This window comes from Lissotriton helveticus, chromosome 6 (genome assembly GCF_964261635.1).
Source record: "Lissotriton helveticus chromosome 6, aLisHel1.1, whole genome shotgun sequence".
NCBI classification, from domain to species: domain Eukaryota; kingdom Metazoa; phylum Chordata; class Amphibia; order Caudata; family Salamandridae; genus Lissotriton; species Lissotriton helveticus.
This window is the reverse complement of record NC_136067.1, coordinates 116,200,562-116,223,408: the sequence shown is the minus strand read 5'-3', so window position 1 is coordinate 116,223,408 and position 22,847 is coordinate 116,200,562. Positions and strand designations below refer to the sequence as shown.

General features: G+C 45.3%; 1 protein-coding gene across 4 annotated transcripts in view; it reads left to right on the top strand.

Annotated features, from left to right (window-relative positions):
- Positions 1 to 22,847, top strand: part of LOC144762309 (exportin-5-like) — a 949,573-nt gene that overhangs the window by 407,931 nt on the left and 518,795 nt on the right. For all 4 annotated transcript variants that reach the window (XM_078647462.1, XM_078647460.1, XM_078647463.1 and 1 more), the window contains exon 22: positions 1,726 to 1,822. In XM_078647462.1, coding sequence (XP_078503588.1) covers positions 1,726 to 1,822 — 97 coding nt within the window. The remainder of the gene's footprint in view (positions 1 to 1,725; positions 1,823 to 22,847) is intronic.

The following is a 22,847-nucleotide window of genomic DNA, read 5'->3' as shown; positions in this document are numbered from 1 at the left end:
GTTGAACGTGTGGAGAGACCCCAAGCGCTGGATCTGCTCTCAGTTGGACCCAGGACTAAGAAGAGTCAGTATGCTGGCCTATTATACTACAGGGACACAAAAGCTACAAGAATCTCAAATTCCTGCAGAACCAAGCTGACCTGTTCCAACTGGACTTACCCTGGACCCTTCTGGTGGCTTCTCCTGGAGCGAGTCCTTTCGCCCCAAGTGGTGTCCCTAAGATCCTTGGGTAAGTGTCAGAGTGTACTCATCCTGCCTAACTCTTAACAGCTGGGACTTTTTCATGAATTTCTGCTTGGTGAATCAAAAGAAGACTGGTACCAACCTACCAAGTCTCTCTGACGGAGTGTTTTACCGCTGTGCCAAAGATCCAGGTTGCTTCCGCAAAGAGCTTTTTCGCAGCAGAAAATACGTTTTAGCGGGATATCACGGAGAAGGTACTCTGTCCTCGTAGAGCCCTATCCAGCTACAGCTTGCAGTCTTGCCCCACAGCAGCGATCCGAGCGCTAAAGTTGACGAAGTCAGAAAAGTAGAAATCTTCACTGTGTGAAGATGTCAAAACGTATCTGGCTGGTGAGAGACCATGCTGGGGCACAAATTTAGAGTTTCTTCAGCTCTGTGTGTTCCCGTCAAGTCAATGGCTTTATCGGGACTTCATTTGACGAGTGTCCTGCCTCATGGAACATATCTTGGCAACACCTGATGACTTGCCCCGCTGAGGATTTTCGACTTACATTTCAGAGACGAAGTGAGGTGGTAAAACTCTAAACTGGGACCAACTTGGTTTCTGTATCGGACCTGCACTCCATTGCGGTCCACATTCACTTTTAACTTCGACCCAGTCTATCCTGACCAGTTGCCACTGTTTGCACTTTTTGGCGCTATAATGATTTTAAACTTCTAAAAATCATTTCTCCGGTTTCCTACATCCATTGTGTGTCATTTTGCCTGTTAATCAAAATTTGCTGTGTGGAGTGAGTTTTTTTGTGCGTTATTTTCTACTTGGTGCTGATAAACGTTTTACACATTTCTCCTAAGTGAAGCTTTGTGCTTCAGCTACCAAGGGTTGAGTTCCGGTTCAAATCGAGACCTAAATGAACCCAAGATGAATAGTGCCAGTATTACTCGAAGAGGACTACCGTTCACTTCAACTAATAATCCTCTCTCAGTGTGAATCTATGAAAAATACCAAGGCTGGAGAACCGAAGTTACAAGTAAGTAAATCATTTCCCTCTCAAGACAATGTGAATGGTTAAAGAACCAGAATGGCAAACAGTTACTTCCATGTTGATTCTTGTACGCCTCCTACAAATGCAGCTCTCTATTCATACGTACCAGAAAAGTTTAAAGTTGCATCTTCTTTTGGAGAAAATGTTTCCTGCTTTGCCTGACGCAACAAAATCGTGAAGTAAAGAAAGCACAATTTAAGACTTCAAGAATCACTTGGGTACTAATTAGTCCTTTGTAAAATGCCATGCAAAGTCCTTAATTGATCTTTTTTTATTAATACCCCTAAAATACCTATCCACTAGTTTCAAAGGCAAGTTAGTAAATATGCTTAAATTAATTTCTGCTGGTCTTGCGGTCGTGCTTGTTTAAATTTTTGACTCCGGTGAATCTTCGACATGATGCCAGGTCATGAAGTCTAGTAACAAAGAAGCTAGGCACTACCTAATTATTGAAAGCACGCTTTGCCATAAAATAACAGTTTTCTTTCTATCTCAGGCTTACCACAACCTCTGCTGGACCTTTATGACACCCCAGTTTACAAAACCGTACTGGAAAGAATGCAAGGCTTTTTGTGCTCCTTATCTGACAACTGGTAAGAAGTTTTGTGTCAAACAGTTTAAGCTTTTTGAACAGTTAAGTGTAGTAATGCATCGCTCTTTGCGAGCCTTATTTTAATGATGTAAAATTCTGTTTGCTGTGCACCTTAGGTTTCAAACTTGAACAATTGTGCATACAATCTTTAGAAAGGAAATTAAAACTAGTTGCCTTCTATAATAAGGACCTATTGAAAGTATTTTGGGTGATGTGTATACAGATGAAGTAGCTTTTAAAGACCACATTTGTTCTGATATACATTTTCGAACTCTGTTTCCACATAGTTGAATGTTTGTTCAAATAAATGAGTCTTTGTAATGGATATTTGCTCTTACAGATTTCTTCCTTGTACTCACAAATGGAACTCCTGGTCTGAATTTTTTTTTCTACAATTTTTTGCTTTCGTTGGCGCATTATGGAGCTGTTTGTAGTCATAAAATGTATCTTACAACTTCACTGGAAATGAAGTATTGGCTCTTTTTATGGCGCTTAGGGATACAGAATTTACAACGTGTGCCGAATCGCACGTGCCGTTACCACGCTTGCTTTTACCACACATTTGCGTGGTAAAGGCAGTCCACGCTCTAGATTCAGAGCAGAAAGGAAGTGGAGATTGTGTAGGGAAACAGCAAGGATCAAGGCGCTGCTTGGTAAGTAGGGCTGGGGCCAGATTTTAGGGCTCAAGGTGGTGGGGGGTTGGCGTTGTTTTTAGTGTTGAGGCGCCGGTTTTAGGACACAGGAGGCCAGGTTTTCAGGGCCGGGGTAGTTTTTATGGCTTGGTGGTTTGAAGGACTGTAGGCCGGCTTTTAGGGCGCGGTGGGGCTGGGGTTTGATCTTTAGCAATCTTACCTTTAAAATGAAATTTGTTGTAAAGGTATGCGTGGTAAAGACACAGTCATAGTAAGGACTGAATTGTAATCGCATGCGTGGTTCCATCATACAACCAGATTTGATGCTTCTCTGGAAACCGAAATCCCAATTTAAGATTTTCCTTTACAGTGGTATAGGCTCATAAAGGCTTTGAGCAAGCAACAGAAATGTGTTCATAGAGCTTTGTGACAGGAAAGAATAAAACAATGAAAGCATCTTTAACCTCTCTCTACTCTTGCACTCTCTACCAGAAAACTCTTTTTTTTGTGGACTTGAGAAGGAGTGTTCTGCTCTACCAATGTTTTGGTGGCGATACGTGGCCACATGCTGACCTGTCTACCCCGGTTCTCTTTCGGTCTGCCAGGGTTTCATCTCATTGACTTGTGAGCCCCCGTCCTGATGAAGGACATCATAAGGTGTCCATGGTTCGCTTCCATTATATAAAGAATGTACCTGTTTTTAGGGACCTCAAGAAGTGTCAAGGGCTCCTTTGAGAGAATTTCCTTTGAGTGTTTACTAATTTCAACTACTGATATTTACATTACATTTAAACAGTTTAATGTTTTTCAGTGTTTTAAGATTTCAGTATTTGATTACAAACCTAAGTAAGTTCCGTATCTTGTTTTACGAGGTGAATTCTGATTTTTCGGACCTTTTCAGAGTTAATAATAGTGTATTAGCACATTTTAAGAAGCTGCTGAGCAGTAGTTTTGATTGGAATATGCACATAGCTCTGTTTTTCAGTTTTTGAACAATACACTAAGTTTGATGTTTTGCATGCAGATTATTGGTAAGGTTTTCAACATAATTGTTTTCACTTTTGTGGCAATATGCAGTTTCCCAGATAGCATCCATGATTTCTGGAAACCTAAGTAGTGGCTTATGCCAGTTTAGGTGATAAAGCACTCCTAAATGCAGTTCTTAATCTTTTATTCTCTACTTACATGGAAGAGTTGTAGTCCTTACTCACTTCCCAACTGCTAACTTTTTTTTCTTCCATATTGCTTGTGGCTGTTGCAGTAATAAACTTTGACTTTCTTTCTAGTTTACACAAGAATGATGAACTGCCGTCTGTCTGTTTTTCTGTACTAGTAATGCAGTGAACTAGGGTAGAGCCGTACCAGATCCAGAATGAATGTTGTATTGTTCTCTGACCCTTCCCAGCTGTTCCCCTATACTCTAAGCTTACTACTAGTACCTGTCCTACAAAGCAGAGTACATCAATAGGTTCCTGGTAACTCCAAGTTCTGTATCGTAGGATCTTCGCCAATTGTCTTAAATGTAGAATAGTTCCCTGTATTTGCGGGGACCCAGAACACTTCCTCTTTAAATAATCAAAGTAAATCTTTAGATGGAGTTAGTCACCTCATTGTCCATAGAGTTAGTAGTACCTCCAGTAATAGCAAGATAGGCCCGTTTTAACAGTTTTTCGGAGCCATAGAAGACATTCTTTAATAGAACAGGACTACATTGCAGCACTTGACTGAATGCAATGTTGTGCTATTTAATAAATAACCAATTACCTACATACAATGAGAAAAAATAAAGGAAAAGGTGCTGGGCGGGTCAAGAGTGCAATAGCACTGTTACTTTAAGGAGCCAGCAGCTTCCTTTCCCAGCATGCGCGTACTGCCTGTTTGCTCCGCAGCCCAAGTTCTTTTTGAATGGTGATATGAGATTAGTACAGACTGAGAAAGAGCACAATTGAATTTACAAGTGGGGAGGATAGAGGGTTGTTTATGACTTCAGTGAGGATATCTGCTATGCTGAACGAGGATTACAAGCAAATAACCTTTCCGTCTGCATTGTAGGATCCTCACTGATAGTCTTCAACGTAAAATAGAGTAACAAGCAGAGCCCTAATCTGCAGGTGTTGAAACAAAGCTATAAGACAAAAAGATTTATAGTTATTTTAACGTGAAGTATGGCAAGAAAGAATCTTCCTAGTTGAAAAAATTATTTTGTTACCTGAGCGAATAGTCTGCTCTTGAACCCTCGTCCAAACTATAATGCTTGGAAATTGTATGACCATATTTCAGTGTATCTGCTTTGCATATTTATGTTATTGGAAACTATTTTATCTTGCTAACAGATGCTGCTTTACTACATGTAGAGTGAACTGGTCAAGGATAAGTTTTGCCCGATTGTCCTACTGTATGTGTGATTCCGGCGATGATGTGGGACCTGGCTCGTTATTGTGACTGTGTGGGGGGTGGAATGGACACATGATGCTGGCAGCCTCCTTTCAGGGAGCTTACATTCTTTTCTGGGATGTGATGGGGTGGGGCTGGGGGGGGGGGCAGGGGGCGGGTGTTGGGACCCTCCTCCTTTCTTCTCGTAAATAGGGTTTCAGTTGTTGGGGCGACAGGCATGCCTATAGGGGGGGTGGGCCGTAGCCTTCTGCTGGTATGCAGGGTTGGGGGTGGGGTTTGTTTTCGTTTTTCCTTGTTTCTATGGCCTCTTTTCTTTTCTTTTTCTTTCTTTTTCTTATATTTCTCTTTATGTCTCTTATATAACTTCGCTACGATGGGGGGTCGAGTCCTGTTCTTTTTGGGATAGAATCTTGCAATGTGCATCCATATGTTTTTATATTATTTGTTGACCTTATCGGTAGGACATAGAGTTAGCGCGCAGTTATTGTATGCCGCTTATTCTGATCTGTACGCTTTTCCCGCGGCTTGCTAATCACGCTTGTACTGACTATGAATATCCTGTTGCGCGACATGCTTTGAATAAGACTTTGCTTGATTGTATGTCATAGGATCCTTTTTCCCATATTATAAGATGGAATCCTCTTACATCCTGTTATTTTGTGGACTAGCCCACGTATAAATCCTGCTCCTCTGAATTGCCATGGCTCCGACTCGGAGACGCAGTGCTGACGTTATTATTGCTTCTAAAGGTTTTGGAATTATCTAGCGGCCGGCCCGAGGGGTTGTAGGCCCATGCCTGTGTTGAACTGTACTGACATATATGAGGTTTCCAAATAAAAAAAAAAATAAATATAAAAAAAGTGCTGGGATATGTATAGCTGCTGATTACTTGTCCTTCTCTCTTATCTGCTGTTTTGCCAATAGAGGAGTTCTTAGGATTTGTAAAGCACTGTGTTCATCTTCACTGAGATAGTACCTGATGTATGGATTTTGATGTCTAAGTATATTAAACTCTTTAAGAATGTTATGCTCAAAAGTGTACTTCAAGAGGCATGATTGTAGAGGGAGGAAATAAGGTGCTCTGAAGGACATACATTGGGAGAAATGGGAGACGCTCTTCGAGTCTAATTTAACAAATGTGTAATTTCTCAGTGTGTCTAAGTGGCGTGTCAATCCCTATGACCATCCAATGTTTAGAGCACTGATTTGAGATGCAGCTAAAACCACACCAATATTTGGGGTCATCGAAGATGAGGGGAACGTTTCTGATTTGTAAGCCTAGTGTTATGCTGTTGCCTTTTAGCAAGCCAGTCATGTGCTAGCCATCTAACTTCATTCTAATAAGCTTCTTTTACATTTTTTCAAACTTGTCAATTTTGCCATGCAAATTAAAATTATTGGTCTGTAGAGGAGAAGACAAAAAAAGAGGATGTTGAAATGATTTAGCTATATATTCACTATATGAAAGGGTGTCCTTGTAAGACATGCTCTGATACAGCTACATCACAGGAGAAGGGGAAAACACAAAACGCTAACAATGGTATTAAAATAATGTGTAACAATCGGCAGGGTAAACCCTATAACCCAGAGAGATTACAGTACATCAATTAAATGGTTCAATCAGGGAGGACGGGGAAAAGAAACTAACAGGTAAGCCCAAATAATAGGAATTACGTTTTCAAAAAAAGGAGATACAGAGGTAGACTGCTGAATAAACTTCTATCAATTTATAATCACAATAAAAACAAATTGTATTGGTGCAGTGCATATATTGTTACGGCACAGTGCAAAATTAGTGACATCAAGGTACAATATACTTTATCTAAAGAACATAAAGCAAAAACAATAGGCTGCATTTGATCACATATCATATAGTCATTTATTGTAGGTCAGAAAGAAACTTCCAAGCATATGTAATTTCACTTTCAACACATGGTGCAGTCCATATTAAATGAAAATAAAAAGCCAGTGTTCCGACTCTATGGTTCAATTGACCAGGGCCATAATCCGGACAATTCTCAAAAGGCACGTGAGAAAATCCAACAGAAAGGACAAGGAAGGAAAAGGAAAACGGCAGTCTCCAATTGTGTACAGGAGTCTGTAGTGAATGAGGCATCTACATATAGAGTAGAAGGGCTTCCAGAGGAAGCGTGGCTAACAAATAAAATTAGTGAGGCAAACACACGTAAAGGGAAGGATTGCAAGTCATAGTCCAGTGGCCAATTAAAAAATAGAACCTAAAAAGGAAACGAGGGCCGGACATAAGGGAAGACCGAAGCAACAATCGAGTAAGACCTGCTCGGGCAGTACTGCTAAGAGTCAAGAAACTGTCAACTGCTGTTGTCTACACCAGTAGTCAGCTTCTCCTGTAGAGATGGCACACTTTCTCCTGTCTTGCAGGCAGACCTCTTTTGGAAAAGGGGGGTGGTGATGGACAGAGTTTCTGAATGATGCAGAATACTCTTACCAAGTCAAGAGATCATGGTTTTAATCCATCACCGTTTTTTAGCTCAATGCACCATCCCAGCTCAGAACCTGGCTATATGCAAATTAGTCTGTTCCTGTCCCAGTGCATGACGGGAACCGGGCAAACCAAACTACCAAGCCAATTCTTATACTGGGAAGGAAACAAGCTTCCGGGGACCGGTTTCTGGCATCACAGCCTTCTTCGGCCCGATTTGCTTGAATCCTGATGGTGCAATGAGCAAGGGACTCACGTCTGAGCATACCCTCCCACACATAGTGTGGATAAAACCGATTTTGGATAAGGGGGGTGGTGATGGACAGAGTTTCTGAATGATGCAGAATACTCTTACCAAGTCAAGAGATCATGGTTTTAATCCATCACAGTTTTTTAGCTCAATGCACCATCCCAGCTCAGAACCTGGCTATATGCAAATTAGTCTGTTCCTGTCCCAGTGCATGATGGGAACAGGGCAAACCAAACTACCAAGCCAATTCTTATACTGGGAAGGAAACAAGCTTCCGGGGAACGGTTTCTGGCATCACAGCCTTCTTCGGCCCGGTTTGCTTGAATCCTGATGGTGCAATGAGCAAGGGACTCACGTCTGAGCATACCCTCCCACACATAGTGTGGATAAAACCGAAGAGTCAAGAAACTGTCAACTGCTGTTGTCTACACCAGTAGTCAGCTTCTCCTGTAGAGATGGCACACTCTTTCTCCTGTCTTGCAGGCAGACCTCTGCAGATGTTGTAGGAATGGAAATACAGTTCTTCCTCAAGATGTCCCCTCACCTCTTGGAATCGGGCTGTCTGGCAGACACCAACTCCGGTGAGCAGTAGGCTTCTGGGTACTCTGCGGAGCACCTCTTCCTTGGTCAAAGTACTTTGAATTATAAAAGTAAGCAAGCCAACAGCTCCCACTTTAATGCAGGGATGGCAGATAGAGTATGTGTACTCTGCCAGCCCTTGCAAAACCATTCTGGGGTATTTCTTCTTTCATGTTTCCATCTAAGGTTGTCTTCCAGACTCCACCTTTGTCTAGATTGATGTTCTGTACAGCAGGGGTGTCTCCTGGCTGGATCACCCACATTTGAGGCTCAAAGAGGTGTGAGCCATCTGCACCTGACCATCATCAGCCACAATTGACTGTAATCAGGAAAAGAGACCAATGGTTGACTCCCTTCTAAAGGACCCTTCACACTCTGACAGCAGGAACTGCAGTCCCACCTGTAACTCCTACCATCCACCAGATGTCAGTCTTCTTTTGCCACTTCATTGACTAGGTATCTTCACTTGAGCCTCGGGAATGTCATTAATGCACTTTCTCTGTCTGGGGAAGTAACGTCATCTCCATCCTGTGCACATAACAGATTTTGGACCTCTAAAATGGAACCCTCATCCCTGTTTCACTTAGACAGTCGTTCGCTGTGTACCAAGCGTATCGCACACAACATACATGTATTCATGCGCTCCAGATCGGAGCGCTAGGATCTGGGTTTATTGGTAGGTGCACATCTTTACACAATTGGGCCAGTAAGCCTCCAACACCCGTAGCATGGATGAAAAAGGTGTAGCCATGTTTACATTGCTAACGACCACCGTTCTACATGCATAAAGCCTTGCCACAGACTGTAGTCCTGTGGTACAATGGAGGGCACCCATAGTGACTCTTTATCAAAGTCAGTCCTGGGCTATTGTGCATGTTAGATCAGTGTGAGGTTGTAGTCAAAATCTAAAAATTCTGGCTCCCAGATACTCAGTTTGGGCACACAGGGGATTCAACTTTACGTCCTAGAAGGAACATTCCTGTCCAAACTTAAATTTGAAATAAACTTATATTATAATGGTGCTGGCATTTCAGATAAATTAACTCGCAAAGTAAAGATACACATGGTATAGTTACAACTATGTAATCCCAGTGTAACACCATGCAGAGTAAAAGATTCTATTTACTCATCAACACTTGTAAGAAAGTGGCTCTATATATACTGGTCCAAAGTAAGGTACAATGTGCACAGAGTCCACAGTCCCCAGAGGTTTGGCAGAGGCTAAAGTTAGATGTAACCTTATTCTCTAAAGTGGTAGCTTGGTCGAGCAGTAAGGCAATATCAGAGGCAGTGCAAAGCATTTGTTGTACACACTCAGTCGGCAAATGGTCTCACACACTCCAGAACTGAACTCTAGGCCAATTGTTTTGTATCAAAATATATAGTTGTTTTTATTTTAGAACCAACAAGGTATCAAAATAGACTTTCTCAGAATGAGTTACTTTAGTTAAATTCTTTTCAAATAGGCAATATTGATTACAATAGTTACAGTTGTTGCAATAGGCAACACCATTTCAAACACAATGCAACATTGAGCTCAATGGGAATTTCTAGATAAATGCAATTACTTACTTTATAGATTGCTTTTCTAACCACAGGACTGGATCCTAGATGATTCAGTCCTGGGACATCTCATGTAAATAGTTAAGTAAAAGCGTTTTGGTTACATTAGTGATTTTTAACCCCTTCGCTGCTAGGCCTTTTCCCCTCCTGTGCTAAGCCTTTTTTTTGGCTATTTGGGGTAGTGCGTGCTTAGGCCCCTGTAACTTTTTGACCACATACGGTATCCACGCCAATTTTGCGTCCTTTTCTTCCAACATCATGGAGATTCTAAAGGTACCCAAGGTTTGTGCATTCCTTTGGAAGGGTCCCAGAAATTAAGCAAAATACAGTAAAAATTTAGTTTTTTTCCGAAAAATGGGAAAACAGGCTGCAAATAAAAGCCTCTGGGTTTTTCCCTGCAAATGTTATCAAAAAAGGGTTTGTGGTGCTGAAATCACCATTTTCCCAGATTTTAGGGAATGACAGTTTTTTGTCAGAGAACCAACATTATTCACACAGTTTTGGCAGTTTTCTGGGACATAGCCTATTTTTGCTATTTTTAGTGCTTCCAACCTCCTTCCAGTGAATGGTAAAAATGAGTATGAAAGCAATAATGGATCCTGGAAAGCTATACAGTTTAGAAAAGTAGACAAAATTCTGAATTCAGAAAGGGGTAATTTGTCTAAATCCATGAAGGTTTCTTTATAGAAACTAACAGTTAAATATTGGAAAAATTTAAAATTAGTTGAAAAAAACAACCTTTCGTGTCAACGTTTTCACCTGTAACTTCTTATAATTATGACAGCTGTTACATTTGCTGGATCTTCCTGGTTGTGGGGATATATAGGACTTGTAGGTTCACTAAGAACCCGACGAACCCAGAGCCAAAAACTGCGCAGCAACTTGCAATGGTATTTTGTTACGTACCGGGTTTAGAGCAATTATTCTTTGAAAATGTATACATGGAAAAATCGGTATTAAAGCCACTTATTCATTTCTGAAATGGGTACAAATTATAGAGTTTAGAAACAGTACATATTTGCACATTTTCAAAATTGGGAATACTCATACTAGCATGAGAATTATAGGTCATTTTTCAAAATGACTGCTTTTTTACACAATGTCTTTCATTTGGACGGGAGAAATGCATGAAAACTCAATAGGTAATAACAGTTGATTTACAAATCTGAATTACCCTAAGTCTCCCGAAAAAAAAATGGTACCTCACTTGTGTGGGTCGACCTTGTGCCTGCGACAGGAAATGACGCAAAACACAACGTGGTCACACCTCAATTTTCGCAGTGAAAAATTACCCTTTTTTGGCATAGTGCCTAACGGTAGTTTTTGTACCCTAGCTCAGCCGGCACCTAGGGAAACCTAGAAAACCTATACATTTTTTAAAACTAGACACCCTAGGGAATCCAGGTTGGGGTGACTTGACTGCCCCCCACGCGGTTCTGTTGCCCAGAATCCCTTGCAAACCTAAAAAATGACAAAAAAACGCATTTTCCTCACATTTCTGTGGTGGAAAGTTCTAGAATCTGCGTGGATCAACAAATTTCCACCCACCCGGCGTTCCCCAAAGTCTTCTGAGAAAAATTGTACCTCACTTGTGTTGGTCGGCCTAGTGCCTGCGACAGGAAACGGCGCAAAACGCAACGTGGTTGCACCTCAATTTCGCAGTGAAAAATGACCCTTTTTTGGCAAAGTGCCTAGCTGTAGTTTTTGAACCCTAGCTCTGCCGGCACCTAGGGAAACCTAGCAAACCTATACATTTTTTAAAACACCCAGGGGAATTCTGGATCTGATGACTTGACTGCCTCCCACCAGGTTCTGTTACCCAGAATCCCTTGCAAACCTAAAATATTGACAAAAAAACACATTTTACTCACATTTCTGTGGTGGAAAGTTCTGGAATCTGCGTGGATCCACAAATTTCCACCCACCCAGCGTCCCCCAGGTCTCCCGATAAAAATGGTCCCTCACTTGCGTGGGTGGGTCAAGGACCCGCAACAGGCAAGGTCCCAAAACCTAATGAGGCGACATCAAAATTACCTATCACAAACCAACCTGGTTTTGCAAGGGGGTTCCCATGGGTTTTTGGCCCGAGGCTCGGCGGCCGTCTAGGGAAACCTACCTAACCCACACATTTCTGGAAACTAGACACCCGGGGGAGTCCAGCGAGGTATGGCTTGCGTGGTACCCTCATCATTCTCCTACCCAGAATCCACTGCAAACCTCAAATTTGCAAACAAATTCACTTTTTTCTCACATTTCTGTGTGGTAAAGTTGTGGAATCTGCGTGAATCCTCAAATTTCCTCCCACCCAGCGTTCTCCCAGGTCTCCCGATGAAAATGGTACCTCACTTGCGTGGGTAGGCATAGTGGCTGCAACAGGAAAAGGCCCAAATCATACGGTGGAGACTTTAAAATTACCTATAGCAAAACTACCTATTTTTTGGGAGGGGGGGGCACGTGAGTTTTTGGCCCCGGGCTCGGCGGCCATCCTGGGAAACTACCAAACCCAAACATTTCTGAAACCTAGAAACCCGGGGGAGTCCAGCGAGGTATGGCATGCGTGGGTCCCCCAACGTTTTCCTACCCAGAATTCCCTGCAAACCTCAAATTTGGGTAAAAAAAACACTTTTCCTACATATTTGTGTGGAATCACCCTGCCGGCACAAATTTCCAACCCCACAGCGTTCCCCTTAGTGTCCCGAGTAAAATGATACCACAAAAATGTGTGAAAAAATCAGATTTTTTTCTGCTAAAATTGAAGTTTGCAAGGAATTCTGGGTAAGGGAACGTTGGGGGATCCACGCAAGCCATACCTCTTTGGAAGCCCCTGGGTGTCTACTTTTCAGAAATGTATGGGTTTGGTAGGTTTCCCTAGATGGCCGTAGAGCACGGGCCAAAAACCCAGGAGACCCCCCTTGCACCACCAAATTGTTTTGACTTAGTTATGTTTTCAGTTCTACAGAGTGAGATTTTTGGCACAATATTGCATGGAAATTGTGACAGACATTGTCAAGTTTGCTGGACATTGTGGATGAAAAAATAACTTGATATTCACAAGAGAGACATCACCATGTACTCCCATGGGTTACCAATAATATCTACATTTAGGAGGTTATTCTTAGATGGAATGTACACCTTGACAGAGAGACTCAAAAGACAAAGATTCCAACACAGCTATCAGTTTCTCAAACACAGACACATACTGGTTGGATTTTGCACGAGGGCGAGTGATGGTTCAGTACCTTTAATTTGATTAACAAGAGATTTCACAAAAATGAAATGCACTGTCAATTACATGGACAAAAAAACTGAACCAATGACTCTCAGCTCGTGAGCTGTAAAGCCACGACAAGGCACCAACCGTTTTACAGGCCATTCACGCACCTTTCATACCTGATACACACAAGACCGTTCACAAAACCAAGACATTACAACATTTACAAAAAGGGACAAAGTACAACCTGCTTCAAAAAGACAAAAAAGACGAATATTAATGCACAGCTATCTACTCCTCAAGCACACACACATACTGGTTGGATTTGGCACAATGGTGAGTGATGATTCAGTATATACAATTGTATTAGCAAGTCATTTCACAAAAGTGAAATGCACTGTTAATAATTGAAAGGACAAGAAACTGAACCATTGACTCACAACTCGTGAGCTGTAAAGCCACGACAAGGCACCAACCTCTTTACAGGCCATTCATAGACCTTTCATACGTGTGACACATACAAAACATTCACAACGCCAGTCGCGGGCCCATCACATTACAACACTCACACCAGCAGACAGCGCTATTCAAGGGCCCGTCACTTTCACACACCCACATTCTAGCCACAGCAACTACACAAACTGATGGATTGTGAGGAGTGGCACTCAGCTAGCAATGTGTGTAGTGACCAGCAGCAAGTCACTACTCGCACACCGCCAGCCGAGCACCAATCCACGCACACCACCATCCAAGCGCCAGTCCACGCACACCACCAGCCAATTGCCAGTCCACGCACACCGCCAGCCAAGCGCCAAACCACACACACCGCAAGCCAAGCACCAATCCATGCACTTCGCCACCCAAGTGCCATTCCACGCATACCGCCAGCCAAGTGTCAGTCCATGCACACCACCAGCCAAGCGCCAGTCCACACACACCGCCAGCCAAGCACCAATCCATGCACTTCGCCTCCCAAGTGCCATTCCACGCACACCGCCAGCCAAGTGTCAGTCCATGCACACCGCCAGCCAAGCGCCAGTCCATGCACACCGCCAGCCAAGCGCCAGTCCATGCACACCGCAATCCAAGCACCAGCCTACACACACCGCCATCACATTTAGAATAAAAAAAAAAAAAACAATTGCAAATGCATACAAATCTACTAACACAAAATATGAAACTAAATACATTGCACTAATGCCAACCTTGAAACAGAATAAAAAATATTAAAACAATACAGACCAGGCAGTTTACCACTCATGGATACTCCCAAAAATTCTTATGCGTGTGGTACGATTTAAAACAAGCTGACACACACAATCCAGTTTTAGAAGGACAGTCAGGGCAGTACATACGAGTCTCCCTCCGCACGCCTCTTCGCCAACAGACTCTACATCTCCTAGTGGGAAAGTCTTTTGAGAGAGGAATGTATTCAGGAAAGTGGCGATCTTTCAATCTAGCCACAACATCCACCACTCCAACTCTTGGAACACTTGCCTGTTCCACTAGAACAAGGTTGTCTATTAAAGACTCCTGAAACTAAACAAAAGGCATCTTTGACTCAGGATAAGAATTCTGGAACACAACAAAAGCATTAAAGGTTGCCAAGTGGAAAAGATGAATAGCCAACTTCTTATACCAAATGTAAGCCTTACGAAGAGCAGCATAAGGTTCCAACCTCTGATCTACTCTGTCAACACCACCCATGTGCCTATTATAGTCTAAAATGCACACAGTTTTGCGCACTTCAGCAGCCTGACCCCAAACAGTCACAAGTGCAGTGCTTTCATCATGGATGATAGTCAGCATGTACACATCTCTCCTGTCTGAAAACTTCACAGCTAGAAGCTCCTCACATCGCAACACACTACACTGTGGCTAATAAGTTCTTTTGAAAAACCTTTACGGTTACACCGCATTGTGCCACAAGCAACAGTGCTCACTTTGGCCAATTCCTTAAACAACCACACACCAGTGTAGAAGTTTTCTACATATAAATGTATTTATTTATTTATACAATTTCTAAAGCGCACTATCACCTGACAGGCATCTTGGCGCTAGTAACTCAAAGACCATGTCAACACAGAAGGGGGCTAAAGAACAGGCCTAGTTCTTAGGGAATAACCAAGTTTTAAGGTTCTTTCTGAACGCAAGAAGATCCTTGTGTTGTCTCAATTCAGTAGGTAGAATGTTCCACAGCCTGGCCGCAGCCACCCCAAATGATCTACCACCAGCTCTAACTTTTTTAAAACGTGGGACTTTTATTAACTTGCCTCCAGAGGAGCGGAGCGTTCTGCCCGGAACGTACCATTCAAATTTTTGCTGGAAAGAGACAGGTCCTTTTCCATGTAGGGCTTTAAATACTAGACACAAGGATTTGAATTTGATTCTTTGTGTCACAGGGACCCAGTGCAACTCCGCCAAAGCTCCAGAGGCGGAGGACCTCCTTGACCATCCTAGTACCAGTTTAGCAGCGGTAGATTGCATCCGCTGTAGCCTGTCTAGTAAGAATTTAGGGCATTCAAGGAGCAGGGCATTACAATAATCCGCCCGACTAAGTATCGTACTCCGTGCTATCAGGACGCGGGCCTGATGGGGTAAAAGAGGAAAAATCTTACTCAAAGAGCGAATAATCGCCAGGCAGCAGCTCACCACCTTCCCCACGTGAGCCTCCAGGGAGAGGTTACAATCAAATGTTACCCCCAAGTTACGAACTGTTTTGACCGGCTGGCCAGGGTTGGGAAACTCTGGTGGCCTTTGTTAAAATAATCCTCGACCTAGTTCCCACACAATTTTTCTCAGTCACTCCAAAAGTGGAAGGACAACCAGGGGTTTAATGCTGGACTCCTTACCGGTGTACACCCTGAAATTACAGACATATCCAGTCCCACTGTCACACAGCATATACAGTTTAATTCCATAGCGTGCCCTCTTACTAGGAATGTATTGCCTAAAAACCAAGCGACCCTTGAACAACACCAAAGACTCATCCACTGCTATTTCTTTACCAGGAGCAAAGATCTCAGAAAAACTATCAACAAAGTGATCAAGGACAGGTCGAATCTTAAACAGACGGTCACAATCAGGGTGATCTCGTGGCAACGCTAAACCATTATCGACAAAATGCATCATCCGAAGCAGAAGCAAATACCGATCACGACTCATGATTGCTGGAAATATAGCCGTTGCCATCAAGGGACTAGTGGACCAATTATGAGGCAATTGATTGCTTCCTTAGCAAACCCATCAAAAAAGTTAATCCCAAAAACTTCTTCATCTCTTCAAGATTTGTGGGAGTCCACCGGGTAGCTCTAGAATGGGGCTTAAGGCTAGCACTGTTGTCCCTCAAAAACTGTTCTGCATACAAATTAGTCTGCTCTACAATCTCTGCCAAAAACACATCGTCCATAAACAACTGAAAAAAATGTATCGGCAAAAAATTCTCAGTATTCCCTCTACACCCTGGAACATCAGTAAAGTCTGGCAATGCCGGCTGCACCATGCCAGGGGCAACCCAGAGGCCAGCACTACCAACGGGAAGTGCAGCAGCCCAGATGCCTCTTGCCGCACTACACCAACGGGAAGCCTAGCAACCTCAGATGCTTCTTGCTGCACTACAGCAACGGGAAACCTAGCAGCCCCAGATGCCTCTTGCTGCACTACAGCAACGGGAAACCTAGCAGCCCCAGATGCCTCTTGCTGTACTACACCAACGGGAAGCCTAGCAGCCTCAGATGCTTCTTGCTGCACTACACCAATGGGAAACCTAGCAGCCCCAGATGCCTCTTGCCGCACTTCACCAATGGGAAGACTAGCAGCCCCAGATGCCTCTTGCCGCACTGCACCAACAGGAAGCCTAGCAGCACCAGAAGCCTCTTGCCGCACCACAGCAATATGAAGCCTTGTAGCTGCAGCCCTGAAGCCTCTTGCCGACGTACACCAAAGGGAAACCTTGCTGCCCTAGACTGCAGCCCAGATGTCTCTGGGCGCACTACCGGCACAACAATGTCCTCCTCTACCACAGGCACTTCATCAGCATTAGAAGCTTCATCATCCGATGATTCCATATGAAGAGAAAACTCACTGCCTGAATCTACACCCTGGAACATCAGTAAAGTCTGGCAATGCCGGCTGCACCATGCCAGGGGCAGCCCAGAGGCCAGCACTACCAACGGGAAGTGCAGCAGCCCAGATGCCTCTTGCCGCACTACACCAACGGGAAGCCTAGCAACCTCAGATGCTTCTTGCTGCACTACAGCAACGGGAAACCTAGCAGCCCCAGATGCCTCTTGCTGCACTACAGCAACGGGAAACCTAGCAGCCCCAGATGCCTCTTGCTGTACTACACCAACGGGAAGCCTAGCAGCCTCAGATGCTTCTTGCTGCACTACACCAATGGGAAACCTAGCAGCCCCAGATGCCTCTTGCCGCACTTCACCAATGGGAAGACTAGCAGCCCCAGATGCCTCTTGCCGCACTGCACCAACAGGAAGCCTAGCAGCACCAGAAGCCTCTTGCCGCACCACAGCAATATGAAGCCTTGTAGCTGCAGCCCTGAAGCCTCTTGCCGACGTACACCAAAGGGAAACCTTGCTGCCCTAGACTGCAGCCCAGATGTCTCTGGGCGCACTACCGGCACAACAATGTCCTCCTCTACCACAGGCACTTCATCAGCATTAGAAGCTTCATCATCCGATGATTCCATATGAAGAGAAAACTCACTGCCTGAATCTTCCCCTCCTACCTCTGGCTCCGAATCGGAGTCAGTCTCTGAACCAAGGTCAGAGGAAGACTCAAAAATCATACCAACAACCTGCTGAGCAGTAATCCTTCGACTAGCCATTATCCTTACTAAGAAAGAAGACTGCACAAACAAGTCAACGACCAACACTGTGCAAAGTAAGTAGTAAACAAGGTAAGGCTTTAACACAAAGATCTATACACTCCAAAACAATACAACTCTTATCAAAGATAGTTACACTCACCAGCACCTATTCTGCTGAGACACAGCAAAAAGCAATGATATCCCACTAGAAAGAAAAAAAAATTACACATTAGACAACTAAGTACACATCAAGCACTAATGACAATAAAAACATAGAGCCAAACAAACTGCTATTACCACACCTTTTACAAAAACACATTCATCTGGGAAAGTAGTACAAAATACATTCACTTACCAAGCACTACAACTATACAAGCTGCAAAACCAGCAGTAACAGAACCGCAACCTACATCAATCCAAACAGCAAAAGCGTTTAACTAGAATGAAATAGGTCTCGGATTTATTTGAGTTAGAGCTAATGGCATTGTAAATGGCAATGTCTTTTAGCCATGTGTTATGGAGTGTATGCATGTGGTGTGTAGTGGAATTATGTGGGTTGGATTGGAATTGTAGCAATGGTGGCATGCTGCGCTTTAGATTAATATGTTTAAAAGTAAAGTGCAGGATTCAAGCAAGCCGGGCCGACGAGGCTGAAATGCCAGAAACCGGTCCCCGGTAGCTTGTCTCCTTTCTGGTGAAGAATTGGCTTGGTAGTTTGGTCTGCCCTGTTCCCATGATGCACTGGGCCAGGGACAGACTAATTTGCATATAGCCAGGTTCTGAGCTGGGATGGGGCAGTGAGCTAAATAACGGTGATGGATCAAGCCCTGATCTTTGGACTGGGTAAGAGTGGTCTGCTTAATTCAGACACTCTGTTCATCACCACCCCCTTTTCTAAAAGTAAAGTGCACCATACTGCGATTGCTACAATAGTTAATTGCGGATGCGTTAACAATTGATGTGTGCACTGATGGCTGGTGGTGTGTGTGCCTGTAGAAATTGTGCACTGATGGCTGGTGGTGTGTGTGCTTGGTGGAAGCGTGCTCTGATGGCTGGTGGTGTGTGTGCCTGGTAAAAGCCTGCACTGACAGCTGATGGTGTTTGTGCCCGGTGAAAGCGTGCACCGACGGCTGGTGGTGTTTGTGCCTGGTGAAAGTGAGCAGTGACGGCTGGTGGTGGTTGTGTGTGTGTGTGGTGGTGGTTGTGTGTGTGGTGGTGGTTGTGTGTGTGTGGTGGTGGTTGTGTGTGTGTGTGTGTGGTGGTGGTTGTGTGTGGTGGTGGTTGTGTGTGGTGGTGAGTGTGTGGTGGTGAGTGTGTGTGTGTGTGTGTGTGTGTGGTGTTGTGTGTGGTCTTATGTGTGTTTTCCTGCACTCTTACTCTGCACTCATTCTGCACTCACTCTGCACTCACACTGCGCTCACACTCTGCGCTCACACTCTGCGCTCACACTCTGCGCTCACACTCTGCGCTCACACTCTGCGCTCACACTCTGCGCTCACACTCTGCGCTCACACTCTGCACTCACTCTCACTCTGCAGCACTCACTCTCACTCTGCAGCACTCACTCTCACTCTGCAGCACTCACTCTCACTCTGCAGCACTCACTCACACTCTGCAGCACTCACTCACACTCTGCAGCACTCACTCACACTCTGCAGCACTCACTCACACTCTGCAGCACTCACTCTCACTCTGCAGCACTCACTCTCACTCTGCAGCACTCACTCTCACTCTGCAGCACTCTCTCTCACTCTGCAGCACTCTCTCTCACTCTGCAGCACTCTCTCTCACTCTGCAGCACTCTCTCTCACTCTGCAGCACTCACTCTCACTCTGCAGCACTCACTCTCACTCTGCAGCACTCACTCTGCAGCACTCACTCTCACTCTGCAGCACTCACTCTCACTCTGCAGCACTCACTCTCACTCTGCACTCTCACTCTGCACTCTCACTCTGCACTCTCACTCTGCACTCTCACTCTGCGCTCTCACTCTGCGCTCTCACTCTGCGCCCTCACTCTGCGCTCTCACTCTGCGCCCTCACTCTGCGCCCTCACTCTGCGCCCTCACTCTGCGCCCTCACTCTGCGCCCTCACTCTGCGCCCTCACTCTGCGCCCTCACTCTGCGCCCTCACTCTGCGCCCTCACTCTGCGCCCTCACTCTGCGCCCTCACTCTGCGCCCTCACTCTGCGCCCTCACTCTGCGCCCTCACTCTGCGCCCTCACTCTGCGCCCTCACTCTGCACTCATTCTGCACTCTGCACTCATTCTGCACTCTGCACTCATTCTGCACTCTGCTCTCATTCTGCACTCTGCTCTCATTCTGCACTCACTCTATTCTCACTCTGCACTCACTCTCACTCTGCAGCACTCACTCACACTCTGCACTCACTCTGCAGCACTCACACTTTACAGCACTCACACTCTGCAGCACTCACACTCTGCAGCACTCACTCTCACTCTGCAGCACTCACACTCTGGAAAACTCACTCACACTCTGCAGCACTCACTCACACTCTGCAGCACTCACTCTCACTCTGCAGCACTCACTCTCACTCTGCAGCACTCACTCACTCTGCAGCACTCACTCACACTCTGCAGCACTCACTCACACTCTGCAGCACTCACTCTCACTCTGCAGCACTCACTCTCACTCTGCAGCACTCACTCTCACTCTGCAGCACTCACTCTGCAGCACTCACACTCACTCTGCAGCACTCACACTCACTCTGCAGCACATACACTCACTCTGCAGCACTCACTCTCACACTGCACTCATTCTGCACGCATTCACCCTCTGCATTCATTCTGCACTCACTCTGCATTCACTCTGCATTCACTCTGCATTCACTCTCACTCACTCACACTCACTCACTCTCTGCAGCACTCACTCACTCTCTGCAGCACTCACTCACTCTCTGCAGCACTCACTCACACTCTGCAGCACTCACTCACACTCTGCAGCACTCACTCACACTCTGCAGCACTCACTCACACTCTGCAGCACTCACTCACACTCTGCAGCACTCACTCACACTCTGCAGCACTCACTCACACTCTGCAGCACTCACTCACACTCTGCAGCACTCACTCACACTCTGCAGCACTCACTCACACTCTGCAGCACTCACTCACACTCTGCAGCACTCACTCACACTCTGCAGCACTCACTCACTCTGCAGCACTCACTCACTCTGCAGCACTCACTCACTCTGCAGCACTCACTCACTCTGCAGCACTCACTCACACTCTGCAGCACTTACTCACACTCTGCAGCACTCACTCACTCTGCAGCACTCACTCACACTCTGCAGCACTCACTCACACTCTGCAGCACTCACTCACACTCTGCAGCACTCACTCACACTCTGCAGCACTCACTCACACTCTGCAGCACTCACTCTGCACTCACTCACTCTGCACTCACTCACTCTGCATTCTCTCTGCACTCACTCACACTCTGCATTCACTCTGCACTCTCTCACACTCTGCATTCACTCTGCACTCACTCACACTCTGCATTCACTCTGCACTCTGCACTCACTCTGCACTCTACTCTCACTCTGCACTCACTCTCACTCTGCACTCACTCACACTCTGCAGCACTCACTCACACTCTGCAGCACTCACTCACACTCTGCAGCACTCACTCACACTCTGCAGCACTCACTCACACTCTGCAGCACTCACTCACACTCTGCAGCACTCACTCTGCACTCACTCACTCTGCACTCACTCACTCTGCATTCTCTCTGCACTCACTCACACTCTGCATTCACTCTGCACTCTCTCACACTCTGCATTCACTCTGCACTCACTCACACTCTGCATTCACTCTGCACTCTGCACTCACTCTGCACTCTACTCTCACTCTGCACTCACTCTCACTCTGCACTCACTCACACTCTGCAGCACTCACTCACACTCTGCAGCACTCACTCACACTCTGCAGCACTCACTCACACTCTGCAGCACTCACTCACACTCTGCAGCACTCACTCACACTCTGCAGCACTCACTCACACTCTGCAGCACTCACTCACACTCTGCAGCACTCACTCACACTCTGCAGTACTCACTCACACTCTGCAGTACTCACTCACACTCTGCAGCACTCACTCACACTCTGCAGCACTCACTCACACTCTGCAGCACTCACTCACACTCTGCAGCACTCACTCACACTCTGCAGCACTCACTCACACTCTGCAGTACTCACTCACACTCTGCAGTACTCACTCACACTCTGCAGTACTCACTCACACTCTGCAGCACTCACTCTCACTCTGCACACACTCTCACTCTGCACACACTCACTCACAGCATTTCTGAAGGGGGCAAAAGTAACACTTCCCAGCTCTCCGAGCTTTGGCACTTTACGTCCCGATCCCTTCCAGGTGGAGAGGGGCGGCAGCATCTGTCCAGAGGGGGGAGGTGTCCTCTATCGAGAGGGTGGGTGAGAGGAGGTTCTGCACCTTAATGTCTGTTGTTGAACCGGCCCCATCCGCATGTCTCCACTGTGTACATGTGGACAGTCGGGTCAAGCACATCACCAGGTTGCACATGAGTTTAGCATGTCACCCCAAACATCAACAGGATTGTGCAAGGGGTTAATTACATCCTCTTACAGTCTGCATGATAACTACAGCATCACACCATCCTACGGGATTGAACAGTGGGTATTGACCACCATGCCCTCCTGGGGATAGTACAGAGGGTTATAACGCACTTCAATACAACCTCCTACAGAATAGTACAGTCAGTGGGTTATTATGCATTTTGCCACCGCCAGCAGGATTATACAGGGGATTTAGTATACCCTCCCGTAGAATTTCATGGAGTTAAGCACATCACTGCATTCTGCATCTGAATAATACAGGCCATAAACACATCCCCATACCCTCCTGCAGCATGTTCATTTGGCTAAGTGCATCATTACTCCCTCCTTCAGGATGGTATCGGGGGTTAAAAACGTGACGTAAACGGCAGGATTGTACAGGGGTAAAAAAGATCACCGTGCCCTCAGCAAATTTTGCAAGGGGTTACATTAGTTCAATACATTTTGAAACGTGCTGGTGAAGTTCCTCAGAACAGTGCTATGGTGCAAGTTAAG